This window comes from Lepidochelys kempii, chromosome 1, assembly GCF_965140265.1.
Source record: "Lepidochelys kempii isolate rLepKem1 chromosome 1, rLepKem1.hap2, whole genome shotgun sequence".
Taxonomy (NCBI): Eukaryota; Metazoa; Chordata; order Testudines; family Cheloniidae; genus Lepidochelys; species Lepidochelys kempii.
In genome coordinates, this window is record NC_133256.1 from 244,125,401 (window position 1) to 244,149,082 (window position 23,682).

Here is a 23,682-nt window from a genome sequence, read left to right on the forward strand (position 1 = left end):
TTTGACCTTGCGCACTGTAGAATGAGATACATGATAATTACTAGTTTGTTTGTCGTAGTCTGCAAGTGTAAGGGTAGAAAAGATGGTTTTTTAGACTAGGACAGATTATTAGGAGTTTGTAGGCATCTCTTTTGTTCTCAACTCTGTTACAAATTTCCTGTGACCTTGGGGTTCAGTCTTTTCAACTATAAAATGGGGATAATGGCACCTACTGCACAGAGATGGTAAGTTAAATAAATATTTATAAAGCCCATTGAGATCTTTGAATGAAAGCCACTACATATGTGCAAAGTGTTATATCTACATTTTTAATTTTCAGAGTAAGGTAGGCTCATCTGATCGGAATGGACAGAGCTTTATGGCTTCTATCAACAAAGTTAAAATTTCTTTATTGAGGTGCAAATAAACTGCACGGATGCTCCAAGAAGCTGGGACAAACTAAAGCAAAATACACAGACGCTTTTCAATAGATACCTTTCTTTATGTGTAGGGCCCTGCCAAATACATGGTCCGTTTTGGTCAATTTCAAGGTCATCGGATTTTAAAAATAGTAAATTTCATGATTTCAGATATTTAAATCTGAAATTTCACAGTGTTGTAATTGTAGGGATCCTGACTCGAAAAGGAGTTGTTGGGGGGGTCGTTGTACTGCTACCCTTACTTATGTGCTGCTGCTGACGGCGGTACTCCCTTCAGAGCTAGGCAGCTGGAGAGCGGTGGCTGCTGGCCAGGAACCCAGCTCTGAAGGCAGAGCTGCCACCGCCAACAGCAGTGCAGAAGTATGGATGGCATGGTATGGTTTTGCCACTCTCACTTCTGCGCTGCTGCCTTCAGAGCTGGGTCCTCAGTCAGCAGCTGTCCCTCTCTGGCCGCCCAGCTCTGAAGGCAGCAGCACAGAAGTAAGGGTGGCATGGTATGGTATTGCTGGCAGGGCACTGCCTTCAGACTTGGGTACCCAGCCAACAGCTGCTGCTCTCTGGCCATCCAGCTCTGAATGCAGCAAAGAAGTAAGGGTGGCAATACCGTGACCCCCCTGCTTCTCCAATAACCTTGCAACCCCCCTGCAACTCCTTTTTAGGTGAGAACCCCCAGTTTGAGAAATGCTGGTCTCCCCCATGAAATTTGGTCTTTTGTGTGCTTTTACTCTATACTACACAGATTTCATGGGGGGGAGACCGGGTTTCACGGTCTGTGACACATTTTTCATGGGCGTGAATTTGATAGGGCCCTATTTGTGTGTTAGATATAAGTATACAAGCAACTGTCTGTATATAAACCTATATGTAGCTAATTATGATGATCAGATGTGTCTCTTTCATTCCAGCCTCAAGGACTAAAATGACATGAAATAAAGAATAACCATATGAACTTTGTCCTTCCATAGTAGCTGATGTGACGCATAGTTGTCCTATGATAATTTTAGGGATTTAGAGAATTTTCTTGTTTGGAAAAAATAACTCATTTTACTTTCTTTTGAATATTAACAAAATTATATGCTGCTGAGTTCGGCTGCAGTATTACTGACTGTTTCTTAAATGAGTCAGCATGGTCTGTCTCTCATACAATGTTAAAGCTGCATGCTGTCAGAGGGTCTGTTTTGCTGATATTATAAAGCAAACACTGTTAAGGAGATGAAGTCCAGAATTTGACCTACATTTAAAAAACAAAAACAAAACACTTTGGCAGGTAAATACCCTCTGCAATTTGAATTTTATGTGTAATTTTGTCACCAAACCGAGAGTATTAATATGAAGCTGAATGACAACACAGGACAAATACCAGTGGGAGAGAGGAGTGCTTAATCTATTGGACCTCTAGTACTGTTCCCTAACAAATGCTATTCTCAGAATTAAATATGTTCCTGCTGACATGATTGTGCTAGTGCATATGCAGAATTATAAAAACAATTTTAGCTTTGAAATGTAGTGTGAAAGTTTTGCCAGATGAACTAGGACTACTTGGTAGTTCATTATTAAGATTCCAAAAATAGTGCAAATAATGGATTATTTTCAAAATAATTAGAATTATATTCCACTTGCTAATAAGATGAAAGTATATGTTTCTAAAACTGCCGTACAGTAGTTGCATATGGTGGCCATACAATACAGTTTGTAAATAAATCTAAGGACAGTTGCATATCTGAACTCTACACCTCTAACTCTGAAGTGCATTTCATGGAACTAACCCTGTGGCACTTGACTGTAGTTGATTAAGTTGGCTACTAGTTAGAGTGCCAGGTAATGTCACAGGCTAGCTACCAATTTTACTAAAGTTGTTAAAGGCAAGTTACTAGGAGACTTGAGAAATCTTATAATTTTTTTAAGTCCGGCCCATAATATCACAGTCACCAGACAGGGCACTGGATAGCAACATATGACGTTTTTGCAAGAATGCTGGATAATCAGGAATGCTAGACATTTATTGTATAATAAAGAAGAAGAGTTTCATATTATCCGCAATGTTATAGCTGCTCTGGTTATTCCAGTTTAGTAAACTTGGTTTCTGTTTCAGAACTCTTGTGAATATCTGTTCTCTCAAGCATATTTTAGCATCTGGTCATTAAATAAATTGACATATTTGCTTTTACTTCTGTTTTTAAAAAAATACACTAAACTTGCAAAATCTCCAATAAAAATCAGTTGCTTGGGCAAAAAATATTATGATGCACCCCTAATTAGAATGAATTAGAATTTGGAAAACAAACTTAATATTTGCCCGTCCTAAGTGAGGGGAGATTTTTCTGCTAGTTGAATCTTATACAAGAAGTCCTCCGTTTCTGCACCAGTGCACTGTACTATTCTGAACATACTGTTAATGAACTCTTCATGCTCATAAACGTACGAACACATAAAGGTTCCTTGTGCTTTCATTTGAATGCCTCCTTGTATTGTGCTGATCTTGACTTAACATTTTAACACCAGCTTTAGCTTGTCTATAAATCATATACATCTTGGTTCCAAAAGTGAGGCTTTGTACATGATGTTTTTATAAACAGAAATTTATCTTCAGCATGGGTATATTCACCCAGAAAATTCCTCCCTTGTTTTTTAGTTTAAAGACTTCAGAATTGTCACCTATTGTACTTGATTTCAGATCTTAATATTGTTGTGCAGAATAATTGTTTTTCAAAAACAGTTGAAGGTAAATACATTGATATAACGACTGTGCAGGCAGTTGGAAATAACCTCTACTTTCCAGTTATTCTAATTTCATCATGATATCCTTTGACAAGAGTCAGTGTGATTTACCTGAGGAATGAGCCCATATAATTTTTCTCTGGAAGAAGCCTACCTCCTGTGTTTGAGTTTGATCCTCAGCACTCTGGTAGGGAGGATAAGTCTAAGGACCATGTAACTGACAGTGTTTCTGATTTTCTTTTGTGCCAGACCAAAGAGCAACCATTTTTTGAGTCACTTTTGAGCCTTCCCTGACATGATAAAATCATACCGCTTCACTGAAATGAAGGGATAGTAAATACGATTGCTATTCAGTAGAACAGAATTTGAAACTTCCGAAGAGCTTCTAACCCAAAATACTGAAAATATATTAACACAAAGGGAATAGTCTACTCCATTAGAAGTGAGGGATTAAGCACTGCATTTTCACATCACCATATCTGACAGAGAGAGAGAGAGTCTCTGTAACTCTCATTTACACTGAGGTCTGAGAGAGATACCCTCATAATAGTTCTGTTTGTTGATAACCATATGACTGTTTGTGGCAATAGCACACTCCATTGTTTCCTATTGAATTATAGGACAAAGAAAGCAATTGAGAGAGCTCTGTGAAATTTCTGCCCTCCCTTAATTATTAAATTGGCCTTGCAGCTAAGAATCATTTTTATAATTAAACTTCATCCATTTTGTGGGAGGATGGGATGGGGGAGAGGACGTATGACAGATCAGTTTAGTAACCTTTACTGTTTGAGTATCTGAGATGGGAAGTTAAATGTTGCAGTCTTACTGAACAGTTAATATGGAGCCAGAAGATAGGAGCTGGAGTCTGAATCTAGAATCTGAAGTTTACTTAAGCAACATTATTTTATCAGCTTTTCACATGAGTACCTCCAAACACAGGATCTTGTGATATCTGAAGCAAGTGCTGTTTATATCTCAGTAGCAGGCAGAAGCCCCAGTCAGGTTTTGGGGCCCCCTGATGTGCTTGGTGTTGTACAAGCACAAAGGAAGACAGTTGCTGCTGCAAAGAGCTTACCATCTTAAAAGACAAAGGGTGGAGTAACTGGCACATCATCATCAGAGTGGGACTGGGCATGTCTCTCTTCAGTTTCACTTCTTTATTTTTATTTGTTATAGGGTGGAATGAAGGGATGAGTAAACAGGAAAAATAATGTCTAGATTTCAGATTGTAAGAAGTGGTCTACTGGTGTTTAGGGACTGTAAAGTACTGAAGAAGGAGAGCAGGGAGATGAGCTGGATCTCTTCATGCACCAGTGGTGCTGCTCCTGACCGTTTTGGGAAGTCCTTGCTGTCCCTCTTTCAACCTAGAAGATCTTGGGGTTCTGATGGTAGCCTTTTATGACCCTAGTGGGCTTCCTCTGCTCCCAGTAGAGCTTGGCATGAGGAAGTAGCCTTCTTAGTGTAAAGGGAGATGTAGGGTGAATAAAGTTTGTTTTTGAAATCTACATTTTTAAAGTCTAAATTACCTGGCAGTCTCTTCTTAAATAGTCTCAGATTTCTGGCCATTGTATCCTGCTTATTTTAATTTTCATGAGTTTCTCATTGATGTGCAGGAAGTTGTCATGCATAACTATGATTTATGCAGAAAAAAGTTAATAATCTCTCTACAGCCCATTAGCCATCTCCAGCAATACTTCAAAAAAATGCACCGATATTAAAACCTTGTTTTCAAATAGGTTTTATAGCTTATCCGGGGTGAGAAATGCCCTTCATCCAGGGAAGTTCTAGATTGCTCTGTTGAACCAAAAGGGCATTGTTCTGTGTGTTTGAAATCAAAGTACTTCAAAATAATAATTCTGAGGTGAACAGCTATAATAAAGACATGACATTACAATATATTTGGTTAATGTGTATCATTTAGTGATCAAGATCTGTTTACGGTGTATTGTGATAATGCATTAAGCATTTTCATTAATTATTGAATAGCATGCATGTCTGCATGCATGCTTTTATAATCCCTCTAAGCCTGGTACAGAAAGGTAAAGAGAATGCTATGTAAGACTTAATGGCAAATACTAAACTTTATTCAATGCTGTTTCTGTTTAACTGCAGACCCTGCTACATGGAAAAATCCAAGACACCTTACTAAAGGTTTCTTTTAGCCACTTGCTTGTTGTCCCTACACATTATCTGCATGTTTATGTATTCTAACTACCTGCATTTCATGCCACTTCATTGCTGACTGCACTTTTACTTTGACACACTGGCTACTATATTGACTGATGGTTATTTTGGTCTGTCTTGTGGCTTTTTTTTTCAATTTCAGTATTTCTGTCTTTGCCTGCATTAGCATCTAAGGGATGAATTTAACTTTTCTTTTGTGATGTGTTGCTTTATCATATAACTTTCATAATTTTTTAATTTACAAAATGTGTTTTTAATATGTATTGGCGAGTGTCTTTTGGGACTCCTACCAGAATGAAATAGTTTGAATGGTACTTACTTTTAGATAAGCAGTATTTGGATGAGCAAATAGTAAGCAGAGTTCTTGTTGGTTCCTTCTTGAACTGATTTCTGTATAGAGAAACTGGGAATTTGAAATGCCACATGACTTAAAAAATGGAGGTCTAGTTGAAGGAATAGAGGTGTCTACAGATATGACTAAAACTTACTTTTTTTTAGTAGGAGCTTGTCATCAGGTACACTCAATAACAGAAATGGCCACTTCTATATCTCCTTTTCTGTTTTGGGGCCTGATCCTAAGAAGCACAGAGTATTGTCAGCCAACATGGAAGACTTTGTGACTAAGGATGCTTGGCTGCTGGCAGAATTGGGCTTATAAGACTTATGCCCCAAAGTTTCATTGTTAAACAGTACATAAGTGTTCTGTTTGGTTTTTTTGCTTGAGCAGATTTTTCAGCTGTAATCTGATCTCACCTCTAATGAAAAGACCACTTTTCAAAACCTACTCTGTGTGCACTGTATGTATACTTAATTGTGTATATAAAAGGATGTTGCGAAAACTGTTTTGTTTTTTTTTTGGTCACAAACTGATCTTTAAGTAGGCAAGGCATTTCTGGGGACTGCTAGGATAGGGAAATGAGTCATTCTTTTAATCAAATCCATTATTCAGAGACTGGAAATTAGGCAATGGATCTACAAATTGAAATTTGGAATGAGATGCAGAGAGTTAAATATATGTATTTAGAGCCATTTAATTTCTTACAGTAGGAAGTAGATTAACTTTTGCGTTTCTGCTGCTACTTTAAAAGAAAATGTATCTTGGTTTTCAACAAACTGTGCAAGTGAAAAAGACACCAGGATACTTAGGCTCTTAGTAGGGTGTCCTTGAAAATGAAACTTTTTTTCCCTCTCTAACTCAAGTAATGGTTTTGTTTTCAGGAATTGATGCTGAAGAATGGGGTAAATTTCTTCACACCAAAAATAAGGTATGTTTATTGTGGAGTAACAGTAGCTCATTCGTAGTTAAAGTGAGCTAGCTTTCCATTATAAGCCTGAAGTTCAGTCCCAACCCTTTCTTCTCCACCAATTTCCCCTAAAAGGGATGAACTCCACATGCTACATTTCATGCTAAGGTAGAAATTTTTTCTTGGGAAGTTTGTGGGGTTTTTAAGTTCAGAAAAGGAAGTTTAAAGTTATGGTGTCTCTGGGTTTTTTCTCTTCTACAGTGCTTGTCCTCACTGTATTGGCTTGTATTGCCTGAATGGCTAGGCTTTAAAAGTTCCAAATTTGTATGTATTGTTGGCTTTTCTTTTAGTGTTTTTTGGGGAAGCATTGAGTGGAAATGGCAAAGATAAGTACATATACCATCACAAATTGTTTTTATTACTCCACGTTAAGATAGTCAGGGAAGGAGTTAACTAGAGACTTATGTGAGCAGAGATACAAGAGGAAAGTAGTGGAAGACTGTAGGAGGGGGATTGAAAGGAATAGAAAGAGCTTCCTCAGCCCTGTGGTGAACACTGAAGGACTGTAATGCTTAAGAGTCTTTCTATGTAAAGGACAGTTTGTCTCTCTTGGTTGAAGCAAGCCATCCTTGATTTGATGACTTGCTTGTTCATTTTGATTTTGATTTTTTTGGACTGGGTTGAAGAGGGCCCCAGCTCTGACTCCCTGTACTTTGGGTCAGGGAGAAGAAATTTGTTGTGAAGAGGTGTGGCAGAATGCTGTTTTTTGTGTCATTGTGTTTTTGCCCCCTCTTTGTGTATTGCTTGAAGCTATGGCTTAGGCCCCTCATGTAGAGGTGTTTTTTCACATAGAATGCTGCTTAGAAAATAATTTCATAAGTGTTTAACTATTAGTTGATTTGCTGTTGACTCCAAACTGTTTCTACAACTTCTGGCAAAGCCAGAGATGGAGAAAGATGGAGAATGATGGGGGATACATACAGAGATGGGGAACCAGGAAGGACGGAAGACTGGATGACATAGTTCTGTGCTGCCTAGTTTTGGACTGGGGGGTGTTCTGTTTAAGGAAGAAAGAGTGGCTGCAGAGCATGGAGGCAGACCAGGGAAGATTTGCAGGGTATGGTGAAGGGGACTGGAGAGGGGGACGAACAGGGTACCTGGGAGATGCACTAACATCATGTCGCCCTCTGTATCCTATTCACATTAAAAATTCAAAGACAGAATTTTATTAGATATAAAACTAATATAGTTTAAACACTTTATTGTGGATAAATCTTTCCCCTTGATGAGATCTTGGTATCCAGTAGTAACTCCTGCTGCCCATTGTAGCTAAAGGTGAATGTTATTACTCAATAATCAGTTAGTTTCCAGCTATTAATGTTCACTCTGATAGCATTGTAAAATAGTGCAGAAGATTATTCTTGCTTTTTATGTGCATACTTACAGTATTTATCACTTTGTTGGCAAGAAGAACATTTTGGTGATATATACAGTAAGTACATTGCTGTCTGACTTTCAATTACTTTTGCTTCTGTATTTCAGCTCTATACAGACTTTGAGGAAATTCGACAAGAAATAGAAAATGAAACGGAGAGGATTTCAGGAAATAATAAGGTTGGTACAAGATGAACTAAACTCTAGTTCACAGAATATCATAGTTTCTGAAATTCCTTACTGTCATGGGGTCCTCACTGTTGGTGGCACCATTTCCTGGCTCTTCTGGGGATTAGCTCTCTTCAAGGTCTGACGCCTCTCTTTGTGGGGTCTCAGCCTGTTGTCTTCTCTCTCGCTGTGCTGCCCCTCTCTCACTCCAGGGACTTCAGCTTCCTCTTTGTGACTCAGCCCTCCTGCCAGGTCACTGTTGTTTGCCTTTCTGGGGTATAGAGTCACAGTGGACCAGCTGTCCAGGCAATGCCACTCCATCAGTGTCTGGTAAGGGAACCTGGGCCCTCTCACAACTTTGGATTCCAGCCCAGGGACTCTACAACATGCAGTCAACTTCTGCTCAGTCCCTTCTCTCCCTGGGCTGCTTCCTACTCATCTCCAACAGGCTTTCTTCTCTGCCAGTCTCTCTGCTACATACACCCTTCTCTCGGGGCCAGGACCACAGGATCCTACTATTTCCTTAGATTCCCTCCTTTCCTCTCTAAAGCAGTGGGCTCCAAACTGGGGGTGCACTGTTTTTTTTCTTCGGCAGCAGCTCTGCATGTCCATGGCTGGTGTTCCCATCCGGCGGTGCGCCTGCAGCAGGTCTTCCAGTCCTGTTCCGTCGGTGGCATGTCTATGGCAGGTCTTCCGGTCTTCGTCCTGGGGGTGCACGAGCCAAAAAGTTTGGAGACTACTGCTCTAAAGCACAGAGGGTCGCTGCAGCCATTTTCTGCTTAGCTGAATGCCGTCTTCCAATCAGGGATTGCTTTGCCAGCCTAAACCTCTCGTGTAGTCACTAATGGGCCCTTTCTCAGCTTCCATGGCCCTTTTGGGGCTGATGTGGGGCAAACACCCTATCCAACTTGCAGAAAATCTGGGGGCTAAATGTTGGGAAGGCCTCATACAATTCCAGTGTACAGTAAATAATGTAATGGAACCACTAGCACATGTAGTTCACGTAATTCTGAGGTGACACCAGCACTGCTATGAAACGATTGTGCTGGCAGAATTCTGGGTATCAGACTTCGCTTCGAAGCTTGTTTTTGTAGTAGTTCCACAAGAAGTAGCCTCCACCTCCCTAGGTTGAACCCATATGGTGTTTATATATACAGCGTGGTGTGTATGTATGACACTTCGTTTAGCTTGTAAAATCAGCAGCCATGTTTATGTGCATATGTGCAGTTTCTGAAACTTAGTTTTATCCATCAAGTAGGAGAAGGCAGGATTACACACGCACAGAAATTGGTTGGTAAACTGATTACTTTATTTCTGGACAAATTCTCGTGTAGAGGTCTCTGGTTCAGGAGTTGAATTTTAATAAAGAATTGGCTTTCTGAGGGGTAAGTCTAGGTAAAAAAATCTTCTAACTCTAATTCTTGGTGATATTAATGTATTTCTAGGGGATCAGTCCTGAACCTATTCACCTTAAAATTTTTTCACCGAATGTTGTCAATCTGACTCTTGTGGATTTGCCAGGAATGACAAAGGTAAGTGACTGAATTTTACCTTTTGATTTGCTGCAGGTAGGTTATTTCTGAGAGGGGCAAAATAACGTTTGTTTTGACCATTTTGTACCGTTTGATAAATCATCTAAGGTTCCCTTTAAAAACAGAAAATGTTGTTGTTCCTCAAGTTGACCAGCAATTCTGTATGGCTTTGAAATGAAGTGTCCCCACCTTGTGATTAGAATTTGGATTTTTGGTAGTGCTGTACACTGATGAGGGGAGAGGGGTTTCTTATAAAGGTTATGTCAACATTGCAGAAAACAAATGACAGCCGCGAGTCTCAGAGCCCGGGTCTGCACGCTTGGGCTTGCACTACGGCTCTAAAGATAACCATGTAGACATTCTGATTGGGTTGGAGATTGGGCTCTGAAGGCTGGGAAGGGAGTTGGGCTTTCGAGGCCAAGCCAGAATGTCTACATGGCTATTTTTAATAGTGTAGTACAAGCTCCGTGAGCTCATGTGTGTAGATCTGGGCTCTGAGATGTGCTGCTGTGGGACTTTTTTTTTCTTTTACAGAGTAGATGTACACTAAGAGGCTTACATGACGAGGAGTCCTTGTGGCACCTTAGAGACTTCAAATTTATTTGGGCATAAACTTTCGTGGGCTAGAACCCACTTCATCAAATGCATGGAGTGGAAAATACAGGAGCAGGTATAAGAGGCTTGGAAATGTTGCGGAGGTAGCATGCTTGGCTAATAGGAGAGGTGGCACTTTAGTGTCACCAGTAATGCCTGTAGCTAATTTGGTAAATATTGACCAGAATCAAAATGACACCTCCCCCTCTTACAGAAGTGGCAATGCTTGAAGAATTGCGTAAAGCAAGGAAACAGTGGAGGAAACCCTCTGAGCTCTGAAGGACACTCAGGGTGCCCTGAAAGGGAGGAAATATTCAGGTCCCACATGAAAGTTTTTATTGAACAGTGACTTTTTCTAGAGGAAGGGGCTATTTTCTGGCTCCCCAATGGCAGTTAAATGCCTAACTTCCCTAGACTTGCAGTGCAAGTTAGGGGCAGAACTGCCATTTGTTCTTTTGAAAATCTCTTCAAAATTAACACGGTAAGTTGGAGTATTTAGTTTGGTTCTCATTGTGCACTGTTTTCATGTTTTTATACCTTTCTTATAGTATCTTCATTAACCTGGTTTCAAACTTGATTTTTAGTCCAGAGAAATTTCATTTTATATTGTTGTGTATTTTAATAGAGAGAAGTGTGTGATTTGGATTTGCATGATTCACTCCCCCCTTTAGTTCTGTATTGTTTGTTTCCCTTCAGGTACCTGTGGGTGATCAGCCTAAGGACATTGAACTTCAAATCAGAGAACTAATCCTTCGATTCATTAGTAACCCGAATTCAATTATTCTGGCAGTCACAGCTGCCAACACAGACATGGCTACATCAGAGGCACTTAAAATTGCACGGGAGGTAGATCCAGATGGTAAGCAGCAAGACATACTGGCGTCTGCATTTTAGTATTTCTCTTAAAATGGATTTTCCTAGGAAAAAATAAGAATCAAATTAAAGTTTTGGAGAAAATGGTACTTTTTCATTTCACTTTTTGGAGAAAATGGTACTGTTTTTCATACTAGTGGATTTTCTCTGGAAACAGTTGTATTTTAACAAATAACATTTTCCAGTTGTAGCTTGTGCGATTTGGAAGCTGTTAACAATGCTAAGATGAATTAGTGTCTAATTAAGGGCCTGCTGGCTGCCAGGCAAGGCCAGTGCAGATCCTGTTACTCTTCTAATATGGTCCTGTAATCCACTGCTGTTTCCAAAGCAATATAATTGCATTGAAGAAGGCTGCTTTCACGAGAGTTGTTATTGAGTATGGCCTGCTTACGTGATTACACATTTTATTCCTCCAAAATTGTGTCTTGTAGCAAGGAAAATGCATACTTCTATCGTTAGTAATTGGCTGTTGCATGTGGTTCTGTTCTAGTCTCAAAAGGGGAGAAAATGCATTTGGAAGCATTTGGAGTTCAGATATTGCCCACTTCAGTGCCCTGTATTTGTCTGGCAAGTCTGCTGATTTGAAGTTCTTCTGAGCAGTGGATATATACTAATTTTATATTTATGCAGTGACTGATCCAAATGAGTCTTAAAGCACTCTACATACTTGCTGACTGTATTTATGTGAGAATCATTTTCACAACTGCTGAAATAGCTAAAAGTATTTTATTTATTTGAAACTACAGAAGAAATATTTAGACAGTGAATGTAGTTACTCAAGTTAAAATTATCCCAAGACACCGGGATTAACGCCCTGTCACACAGTTGTCTTACCTGCCTTGGTTTCCCCTCTTCTTCAGGGCCCAACTCAAAGTCCCCAAACAGAGTTGAAGTTCAAAACAAAATTCTTCTCCCCTCTCCCTTCCCTGTTCTGGGGTTTCGTTTATTATTAAACAAAATATATTCAGTGCTTCATCCTTCTAATGTGGCTTCCCAAGTATTTTTCTCCTTGGTGCATGGGATTTTTTCCTCTCCATTGTGTCAGGCACAGGATCGCAGTCTCTGCTTGGGCTTCTTCAGGCAAAGCCTCTCAAGGTATGTCTACACTGTGATTAAAAACCCCCATCTGGCCTGTGGCAGCTGAGTTTGGTTTGTGGGGGTTGGGCTAAAGGGCTGCTTAATTGAGGTGTAGACATTTGGGCTCTAGGACCCTGTGAGTTGGGAAGGTCCCAGAGCTTGTGTTGCAGCCCAAGCCTGAACGTCTACATTGCAGTAAAACAGCCCCTTAGCCTGAGCCCTGTGAGCCTAAGTCAGCTGACATGGGCCAGATGCAAATGTCTAATTGTACTGTAGATGTCCCCTAAGGGGCTCCATTTCCAGGCTCCACCTTCTTAACCCCTCTGGAGAACCTCCTTCTAGGTCTTTCCTCGAACCAGGGCTGACTGACGGGGCAACAGATTCTGCTTTTTATTTATTGCCTTGTTCATATGATCAGGCATATAACCCTAGGACTACTTTCCATAATTCCCAGCCTTAAAGGTCTGAGGCCTGTAACAGGTATGCTGGTCTGCAGCTATTATTATTATTATTTGCATATTATTACATTTGCAAGAAGTTCTATAGGATTTTTTTAATGCCTATCGGTGGTCAGGATCTCTGATCTGCGTCCATTTGAAAGGTGGCACTTTCAATAACAGCTCAGCAACAGCTAACGGAGGGCTGAGATCCTGGCTCAGTATAGATTTGGGGACAGTACTGAATACTGAATTCTCTTCCTGCAGCACCCGGTTTGTCTACAGGAGCCTTCTATCCCAATACTTACCCAGTCAAACTCTGCTTAGTTTACCAGTTGCTATTTAAGATGTTAAGGCTCCAAGATAGTCTAAGTTTTATTTGTTTCTGAAGCATTTCACGAAGGAAGCAAATCTAGTATACCGACACAGGTTTCTTTCCACCTTTGGGTCTAGAGATGTTCGTATCCAAGTATAAAGTTCTTATTTTCCTTGAGAAACATCTGATCATATACTTTAGAAACTGGTTAAATCTGTTTCATTGTGCACAGAAGAAAATTAATACTTTTTTTTGCCTCGCCATTCATATAGTGGTGGTATTGCAAGTGTAGCCCTTGTACAACTGCAAACAAGTCAGGGCTAGCCCTAGGTATATACCAGGGCTCTCTTCTTTCAGCTCACACTTAAAACCTATAAGCTTGTGAGCCTAGTACTTTCTCGTATCTCTCACTCTAACCCCATCTCAGCTGACACAGTGCTTCTGTCACTGCCGTCAATTATCTGAATTTCCAGCCAACCCAGCAGTCAAACCTTTTTTTCTATGCGGGTTACTGGAGCCCAGTAGGGCCTAGAATCTTGCTCAAAGGTCTAGTCATCTTATTCTGACCATTGTGTTCAGCTAAGAACCTTCTTGAATACTCTAAGGCCTTACTAAACTGCTTGAGGCTGACAAACATCTTGTAAATGACAATTTTCCTGCTGTTTTGATAGGGCGAAGAACGCTTGCTGTTATCACAAAGCTGGATCTCATGGATGCTGGCACTGATGCTATGGATGTACTTATGGGAAGAGTGATTCCAGTTAAACTTGGCATAATTGGGGTAGTGAACCGGTGAGTGTAGGGCAGTGGTCTCCAACCTTTTTAGTACAAGATCACTTTTTGAATGTAAGTGCAACCCAGAATCTACCTCAAAGAAACTGCAGAAATAACAGTATTCACACAAACCCAAACACCTTTGCCCCGCCCCTTCTCAGAGGCCCTGTCTTGCTTACAGAGGGGTTGGGAGTGTGTGAAGGGCTCTGGGCTGAGCCTGGGGTAAGAGGTTGGAGTGCAGGAGGGGGTGCAAGGTGCGGGAGGGGGTTCAGGGCTGGGGGTGGGGTTGGGGTGCGGGGAGGGTACAGGGTGCGGGCTTCAGCCAGGCGCTGCTTACCTCAGGTGAGGCATGACTAAAGCAGGCTCCCTGCCTTCCCTGGCGTTGTGCCACTCCCGGATGTGACTGGTTCCCCAGTTCCCCATTCCCGGTCAATGGGAGCTGCGGGGGTGGTGCCTGCAGGTGAGGGCAGCGCGCGAAGACCTCCTCTTCCTCCCCATCCCCCCAGGAGCTGCTGCTGGACATACCGGCCACTTCCAGGAGTGGTGTGGTGCCAGGACAGGCAGGGAGCCTGCCTTAGCCCCGCTGCACTGCCGGGCTCTTAGCAGCTGATCTCCTGGTTTGGCTGCAAGACGGTTGGCAACGCTATCGCGATTGACTGGTCAATTGCAGAGCCTCTGACAGTGGATCTCAGTCTCAATGACTGAGACTGAGATCCACTGTCAGAGGCTCCACGATCAACCAGTCGGTGACAATTAATATGTTCTTTTGAAAGCTGGATCTTTCCTTAATATGAAGAAATGCTTTGGTTTCTTAAGCATATGGGTGTGGGATTTAGAGACAATAAGAGCATCTGTATTTAATTACAGAAAGAAATAAGCAGTGGGTGGCCTAGTTTCAAAATGTTGGCTGCTGTGTGGGCACCTGGATTCAGGAGCTTACTCTTCTTCCCATCTGCTTTACCCCTCACATCTTCCATGTGAGAGCTGATACCACTTTGATGTGGAGGCTGCATGCTTAGTCTACTGGGGATGGTTACTGCCCATACTGCTTTCCTACTTACTGTACAACACCAACCAGTAAGTCCATGGAGTAACGTTTCTAGTACCTTCAAAAGAGATGACATGTCTTCATCCCCAGCATCGAACTACCATCTTTTTTACTGGAAAATGTTGACCAAACTTTGGGTAAATGTGGTTAGTGAAAGAGAGAAAATGGTTGGGGAAATGAGTTAAGAATGAAGGCAAAAATGCAGATGTTCTGATGACTTAGGGATGACACTGTCAAGAAAAGTGGAAGCATGAATAAAATAATTGCACCTTACGTTTATTAACTAATAGTTCTCTTTTTTACTCTAGGAGTCAATTAGATATTAACAATAAGAAGAATGTAGCTGATTCTATCCGTGATGAATATGCTTTTCTTCAAAAGAAGTATCCATCTCTAGCCAACCGAAATGGAACCAAGTATCTCGCTAGGACACTTAACAGGTACCACAGATTAGAATCATAGAATATCAGGGTTGGAAGGGACCTCAGAAGGTCATCTAGTCCAACCCCCTGCTCAAAGCAGGACCAGTCCCTAGTTTTTGCCCCAGATCCCTAAATGGCCCCCTCAAGGATTGAACTCACCACTCTGGGTTTAGCAGGCCAATGCTCAAACCACTGAGCTATCCCTCCCCCCCAATGATTAATTGTCATGCAAAATGCAAAAAGTAAATGACAAATAAAAAGATCTAAAAAATAAGTGTGGTGGTAACACACACAATGTTTTAAAAATTATTTTTATCTTTAGCATCCCTTAAGTACTACTGCTGTACAGTGAAACATTAGGATGTCTCCCTTTGAAATTTGAAACAAAATTTAGTATCTGTGGTTACTGTACTCTTTCTTAGCAAATGTCATCTTTTTGTTCTACAAGAAGATATTTGTTTGATCATAATTGTTTATATTTTAAGTTGTGCTGGAGATAACGAAGTATGAAGAGGATTTCTTCCCTTTTCTAACAGAGGAATTTATACTTTCTCTATTTTTAGGTTACTAATGCATCATATCAGAGATTGCTTGCCAGAACTGAAAACCAGAATAAATGTGTTAGCTGCGCAATATCAGTCTCTGCTGAACAGCTACGGGGAACCCGTAGAGGACAAGAGTGCCACTTTATTGCAACTGATTACCAAGTTTGCCACTGAATATTGCAACACCATTGAAGGAACTGCAAAATATATAGAAACTTCTGAGCTGTAAGTATAATTGTTTATTTATAGAATCTAGATTGTGATGATTGGCATGAAACACTGGATCACATTACTTTAAAACGACAGTAGTAGTATAAAAGCAAATCATAATATATTTAAAGATTTTACACTCTGATAATGTTAACTTTAAAATATTCAGTGTGTTTAGGCATAGAAAAACCTTTCAGTTAATATTTTCTCCTCTTCCTCATTTGTAACCTCAGTCTTAATTTTATTTTTTTCAGATGTGGCGGAGCTAGAATCTGCTATATTTTTCATGAGACATTTGGACGAACTTTAGAATCTGTTGATCCACTAGGTGGCCTTAACACTATAGATATTTTGACTGCTATTAGAAATGCTACAGTGAGTATTATCTCAGGTTTCCTAAGGTTTTTGCTTGTTGGATTTAAAATGGGATTTTAAAAAATCTTGTCTTGATTCATGTCTGTTGTATTATGAAATTAAGGTTGTGCTTAAAGCAGGAATTCTTTATTTTGTGTGAAGAAAACAATATATCCTCCCCACGTTTTCTGAGACCATACAAGTTAAATTAATTTTTACTGAAATTAATTAAAACCAGGTCCTTCAAGAAATGTAAAGGTGTCAGTTTTTTCTTGGTCTCAAGTAATCTTAACAGTGGAATAACACATGCACTTCAAACTTTCCTAATAGTTACAAAAATAATCAGTCTTGTGCATACTTTATAAAGCAAAGAAACTAGACTGGAATTAAGATTAATGATTGGATCTCTCATGACTATGATTATTTAGGCTACAGACAGGTTCAGGTCAACAACACAAGCAACTCTTGAGTGGGGCCATTGTGGCATCAGAGGTAACTCAACCACTCACCACTTTACAGCTAATTTGCATGCAGCAATTCTGTGGGGAAGACTGGACGACATCTGTCAAGAGTTTTCACTGATAGAATATTTGTTACAACGGACACTGGTCTTTAAAGGTTCAATGGTCACATAATAGCTTTGACATCCCCAAATACTTGAAAGGCGCCCCGTAGCAACTCCTTTACCAGAGGAACTTAGGTATGAGCGCAGGGAAGAGACCTTAAAGCACAGAGATGTTGGGACTTGGGGACTGGGTTCTCCTTGCTTCCCCCTTCATAGTACAATTCTCACTAATCTACCCTCTGAATCTATAAATCAACTGCAGATTGAGGGCCAAATTAATCATTGGATGTTTTTTGTGCAGCGTTTGTGTACTAGTGAGCTTCTCTTTTAAAGTGAAAATGGGTTTATATTGCTTTGGATACTTATAACATCTTCCCTGTGCTGTTTTGGGGTTATTCTGTTTTTTTTTTTTTAAAACCCTTAGGTTACTGGTACATATTCTCAACCTTACTTTCAGCTGAACATAATATTTTGTTGTGGGAATAACATGATTTAATTTGGGGATTCATCAGCTAATGCCCCTTTAGGGTTCGTGGAGCACCTAGCACACTTTGGATGCTATTATCATACAAAAAAGATCTGCCCTTTTCTTCCCTTTTTCGACTAGGGTCCCCGACCTGCCTTGTTCGTGCCTGAGGTTTCATTTGAGTTGTTGGTGAAGAGGCAAATCAAACGTTTAGAGGAACCCAGCTTGCGCTGTGTGGAGCTGGTTCATGAGGAAATGCAGAGGATTATCCAACATTGTAGCAATTACAGTACACAGGTAAAAGCAGAAGTTGACTACTAAGTTTAGAAATGTGTACAGGTCTTTTTTAGAAATATCATAAACTCTTAAGATCTGGCTTCAGTGCATTGCGACTTGTCTAACAGTATTGAGCAACCTCTTTTATGGTAAAAATTCAGTATCCACATTATATACCCCCCCCTTCCAAAAAATGTCAGAGTTACTCTGTCAGTGTACATAAAAATCATTCGTGAACTTGTGTAAACAGCCTTGTGAAAGTGTATTCTCTGGGAAATGTGCAAAGGATCTTATTCATAAGGTCAGACTGTCATGGTGGAAGGTATTCATTGTTGGCCTAATAAGGCACTAATGGATTTGGGCATAAGGTTCAGATGCTCTAGTTTTGATAGAAGAGATGCAGATACAGTACTACTATTGAATGCCAAAAGTTAATACAATGGTTGAGATTGTTTAGACTGTGATTTTAAATGGGGTGGTCTGAAAATTCAAAGTTGTCATTCCCCACACTAGACAGAATTCTGTGTTCTTGTAGCCCTGCAAACATCAATTCTCAGGTTTTGCAGTCCTCATGAAAATGCCGTTCTCATCTCACTGATTGCTCAGAATGAGCATAGCTTTTATCTTCTTTCCCTCCACATATATCTATGCTGAATGTGTTGAAGAAACTTTATTGGAAAACTTTACAGTGTTGCTTTCAAAGACTCTCTTATTCCCTTAGAAAAAAGTTTAAATGGTTAGCAATGCGTAAGACACTTCCTGTTTTCAGTATTTTGTTGTCTGTTAATAAAGTGTAATGAAGTAAGTTAATTACACTTTTGAATAATTTATTAAGCAACGAATTGCTGATGGCAGGGTTTACAGCAGATCACTAGAAACTCATGCTGTTGTGGCTTCAGAAAAATCTCCTGCTTACTAGGTCTCTTAACCTTGATAGGTTAGCCGATGTGTTGAAATTTCTTATATTCTGAATTAACACAACACGAGGGAAGGGCTGAGACTTGCAGGAAAGTGCCTAATTAAGAATAACTATTCTTCCTCCCTCTTTCATTGCGGCTTATGAGAGAAGGCACAGCAGATTTGTATGGGAGATAGGAAGGAACTTGGAGGCACAATCAGTTCGGTGGTAGGAATCAGTGTATTATTTTTGGATGAGACATAAGCGAGGTCCAAACTACTGTGCATGTGGCTATAGAAGATCTCCTCACAGCGCTATTCATTAATGGAAGTGTTAACCCCAGCATCTTGGTATGTCCTGGTTGGGTGCTTTATTCTGACTGTCTACGTTTCTCACCAATTTTAATTGGATACTGTAAACTCTGGTAACTTCAGCATCTCCAAATTGTCTGCATGTAACACTGATTTAAATTTACATTGCGGGAGACTTTCAAACACACAAATTGTAGTTAGGTGACTGCCGTTTTTGTCTTTGAAAATCTCCCCCAAATGTGCCTAGTGGGACAACAAAATCAAGCTATAGCTACAAAAATTATAAACGATAGTAGCGCATTCCCTGCTGTTAACTCTTATTGCTCACTGACTCAGTATTAACCCTGCTTTTGATTGAAATCAACAAGAACTGTAATCGCAATTCCAACTTTAAGGGCAATTTAAGTTGTTGGGTTTAGTGTATGAGTGCTGGGGGGTGTTAGTGGCCAGTAATATAAAGGGGGTCAGACTAGATGATCTGGTGGTCACTTCTGGCATTAGACTTTAACTGTTACATTGCTTTTCCTCCTTGTATTCTAGGAATTGCTGAGGTTTCCCAAACTACATGATGCCATAGTTGAAGTAGTGACCTGTCTTCTGCGTAAGAGGCTACCTGTTACAAATGAAATGGTAATTAGTGGTGTTACTTACCACCTTGTATTCCAGTCCTGCTTGCTAGCAAACCATTGTTTCTGTTGGTGGTGTACTTTCTTAGTGCTTTTGTTTACCATATAATCTTAGTTTCAAAAACGTTAGTCTAAACCAAAATTTTCAAAAATAGAAGCTAAATCCATATTTAGGCACCTAACTTTAGGCTCCTGATTTTGAATACCTTGGCCTAATTTAAAAAAAAAATCCCCCTCCACTCCAAAAAAAGTTTTACCTAGAATTCACATTTTAAACCTCTTCGCCTTCTCTTATATTTTCTTGCTAACATGGAAGCTGTGCTTTATCAGACTCAGAGATGCACAAAAATACGTTACTAAACTTACTCACTTCACTTCATAGTTGATTAGTATGCAGACACTGACGCTGCTGCTGTGGAGTGCTAATATAGCATGTACCACCATACATCTGATAGAGAAATGAAAATTCACTTTCTAGCTTCAAACAAGTCAGTGCTTGGAGAGTGTTAATGTTAAAGACTGGTTTCTTTTTGAGATTTTAAAGCAGTTTTTGGTCTAAGAGGAGGGTATTTAAGTCAGCGTAGTTAGCTATGTATGTCGAATGGCATCAGGGTCTCTGTTTCTCTTCCTTGCTGCTTTTTTGTAATTTTTTCTGAAGAAACATCAAGAAGTATAGCTTGAGGTAGGAAGGAGAAGGGAGAAGCAGAATCAAAGCAATTGAATGAGAAATTGAAGTAGGAATTGCTGTCTGAGTCAGTGTACTGTTTGACCAATACAAAGCTCCAGCTTCTAAACTTCTATTCTCTTCATAGAATCGTAGAATATCAGGGTTGAAAGGGGCCTCAGCAGGTCATCTAGTCCAACCCCCTGCTCAAAGCAGGACCAATCCTCAACTAAATCATCCCAGCCAGGGCTTTGTCAAGCCTGACCTTAAAAACCTCAAAGGAAGGAGATTTCACCACCTCCCTAGGTAACGCATTCCAGTGCTTCGCTACCCTCCTAGTGAAAAAGGTATTCCTAATATCCAACCCAAATCTTCCCCACTGCAACTTGAGACCATTACTCCTTGTTCTGTCATCTGCTACCACTGAGAACAGTCTAGAGCCAGCCATTATTTGGAACCCCCTTTCAGGTAGTTGAAAACAGCTATCATATCCCCCCTCATCCTTCTCTTCTGCAGACTAAACAATCCTCGTTCCCTCAGCCTCTCCTCATAAGTCATGTGTTCCAGTCCCCTAATCATTTTTGTTGCCCTCCGCTGGACGTTTTCCAATTTTTCCACATCCTTCTTGTAGTGTGGGGCCCAAAACTGGACACAGTACTCCAGATGAGGCCTCACCAATGTTGAATAGAGGGGAACGATCACATCGCTCGATCTGTTGGCAGTGCCCCTACTTATACATCCCAAAATGCCGTTGTCCTTCTTGGCAACAAGGACACACTGTTGACTCATATCCAGCTTCTCGTCCACTGTAACCCCAGGTCCTTTTCTGCAGAACTGCTGCCTAGCCATTTGGTCCCTAGTCTGTAGCGGTGCATGGGATTCTTCTGTCCTAAGTGCAGGACTCTGCACTCCTCCTTGTTGAACCTCATCAGATTTCTTTTGGCACAATCCTTCAATTTGCCTAGGTCCCTCTGTATCCTATCCCTACCCTCCAGCGTATCTACCACTCCTCCCAGTTTAGTGTCATCTGCAAACTTGCTGAGGGTGCAGTCCACACTATCCTCCAGATCCTTAATGAAGATGTTGAACCAAACCAGCCCCAGGACAGACCCTTGGGGCACTCCGCTTGATACCGGCTGCCAACTAGACATGAAGCCATTGATCGCTACCCGTTGAGCCCGCCAATCTAGCCAGCTTTCTATCCACCTTATAGTCCATTCATCCAGCCCATACTTCTTTAACTTGCTGGCAAGAATACTGTGGGAGACCGTATCAGAAGCTTTGCTAAAGTCAAGGAATAACACGTCCACTGCTTTCCCCTCATCCACTGAGCCAGTTATCTCGTCATAGAAGGTAATTAGATTAGTCAGGCATGACTTGCCCTTGGTGAATCCATGCCGACTGTTCCTGATCACTTTCCTCTCGTGTAATTGCTTCAGAATTGATTCCTTGAGGACCTGCTCCATGATTTTTCCAGGGACTGAGGTGAGGTTGACTGGCCTGTAGTTCCCTGGATCCTCCTCCTTCCCTTTTTTAAAGATGGGCACTACATTAGCCTTTTTCCAGTCCGGGACCTCCCCTGATCGCCATGAGTTTCCGAGAGAATGGCCAATGGCTCTGCAATTACAACTGACGACTCCTTTAGCACCCACAGATGCAGTGCATCTGGCCCCATGCACTTGTGCTCATCCAGCTTTTCTAAATAGTCCCGAACCACTTCTTTCTCCACAGAGGGCTAGTCACCTCCTCCCCATGCTGTGCTGCCCAGTGCAGCAGTCTGGGAGCTGACCTTTTTCGTGAAGACAGAGGCAAAAAAAGCATTGAGTACATTAGCTTTTTCCACTTCCTCTGTCACTAGGTTGCCTCCCTCATTCAGTAAGGGGCCCACACTTTCCTTGACTTTCTTCTTGTTGCTAACATACCTGAAGAAACCCTTCTTGTTACTCTTAACATCTCTTGCTAGCTGCAACTCCAGGTGTGATTTGGCCTTCCTGATTTCACTCCTGCATGCCTGAGCAATATTTTTATACTCCTTCCTGGTCATTTGTCCAATCTTCCAGTTCTTGTAAGCTTCTTTTTTGCTCTTGACATAGCCACAGCAGTTGTCTTATTTTCCTGTTCCTAAAAGTGAGCAGAAATATATCCGTTCTGCAGGGAGTGGTCTCCTTTACTGAATTATAGTGTCAAAGCTAAATGTGGTACTGTGCTGTTACAAATAACTGTTTTATCATTTATACAAATCTAATCAGGTGTTTGGGTAATTCCGCTCTAAATAAATGTTAGGAATTGACAGACATTTTTGTGCTAAAGACAGCCTTTTAAATCTTATTCTCTTGTACAACTATGTGTTCCCTCTTCTTATTGATTTACAGAATTGTATAAATGTTTGTTATTAATAATTGGAATTATTAATATTGATATGGGAAATCACCAAACACGAATTTAATCATAAATTCCTTTATTAATTCCACAGGCCAAATAATATTTATTCAGTTGCTCTAAACATGTCTAACAGCCTAACAATAAGCAGTTACTACATCCAATACAGTAACAATATTTATAAACTTGTGATCAGGATACTTACAAATAGGCTACACCTAGGGATGACTGTCACTCTGGTATGCTCCAGCATGATCAGGTAGGGTCTGACAAAGAACCCCCAGATTCATGGCTGCCTTTATACCCTCCAGCTAATTTGCTAGCTTTAGCAAAAACCTAGTTTGAAGCAGTTTCTCCTTGCTACTTTCTATCCTTCAAGGTCTCCCCCTTCTCCCCCGCCCCATCCTTTCTTGCACAGCAGAACAGTGGGAAGGTGTGGGTTTGTTTCTTTTGAGACAGTTTCCCTTTGTCTTGTTACTGCAGCACTTTTACTCTATTTGTTACTTTTCAAACCATACATCCTTTCCTAACACCACTACTTATTCTCACGGCCTTCACTTACTTGCTGATTGGGGCCCTTTCCCTACTGGCACAAACTAAAGTGAATGGTATTTTGTTAACCAAACTTAGGCTAACTAATTGTGTTTTTATTATCCTATGATAAATGTAAAAGATAATGCTTGGGTTGGCTTGGATTTGATTTTGTAATTTCATTTCATTGCTTAAACCTAAATGTAATGGCAGTTTTGACTGATCAAGCTTCACAATAAAGAGTGACGTAGTCAGTGCTAATGTACAAAACCCTGTTGGGCTGTTGCGCCACCGGATGGCATCAGCAATTCTGGGACAGTCTCTCAGGTTACTGGTTCAAATGTGGCGCAGATTGCATGTGATTGAAAGTTCCTATGTGGCAGCTCCTAGGTGGACAGTATGAAATGAGCTGGGACTTAGTCCAATTCCTAGTGGGCAGATGTCTGCCTGAAAGTGCCATCAAGAGTGCCAGTTTGTGGGGAGCAGGGGATTCAATACAGGGAAAAGATTAAATATGTCATGATCCGTGTTCCCTCTAATTTTTCCCACCCATGTGCGGAATGAATTTTATTATGTGCAGCAATATGGAGGTGATGTGTGGGAGGGGGCTCCGGCTG

At 40.7% G+C, this 23,682-nt stretch overlaps 1 protein-coding gene across 6 annotated transcripts in view; it reads left to right on the forward strand.

Moving 5' to 3' along the window:
- DNM1L (dynamin 1 like) overlaps positions 1–23,682 on the forward strand; it is a 61,120-nt gene that overhangs the window by 20,903 nt on the left and 16,535 nt on the right. For 3 of the 6 annotated variants that reach the window (XM_073321866.1, XM_073321883.1, XM_073321901.1), the window contains exons 3-13: positions 5,250–5,288; positions 6,540–6,586; positions 8,108–8,179; positions 9,613–9,699; positions 10,990–11,152; positions 13,668–13,788; positions 15,127–15,258; positions 15,804–16,010; positions 16,250–16,370; positions 17,522–17,677; positions 19,406–19,495. In XM_073321866.1, the coding sequence (XP_073177967.1) occupies positions 5,250–5,288; positions 6,540–6,586; positions 8,108–8,179; positions 9,613–9,699; positions 10,990–11,152; positions 13,668–13,788; positions 15,127–15,258; positions 15,804–16,010; positions 16,250–16,370; positions 17,522–17,677; positions 19,406–19,495 (1,235 nt within the window). Of the gene's footprint in view, positions 1–5,249; positions 5,289–6,539; positions 6,587–8,107; positions 8,180–9,612; positions 9,700–9,735; positions 10,775–10,989; positions 11,153–13,667; positions 13,789–15,126; positions 15,259–15,803; positions 16,011–16,249; positions 16,371–17,521; positions 17,678–19,405; positions 19,496–23,682 lie in introns of those variants that run through there. The other 3 variants (XM_073321874.1, XM_073321892.1, XM_073321911.1) reach the window with 2 other exon arrangements.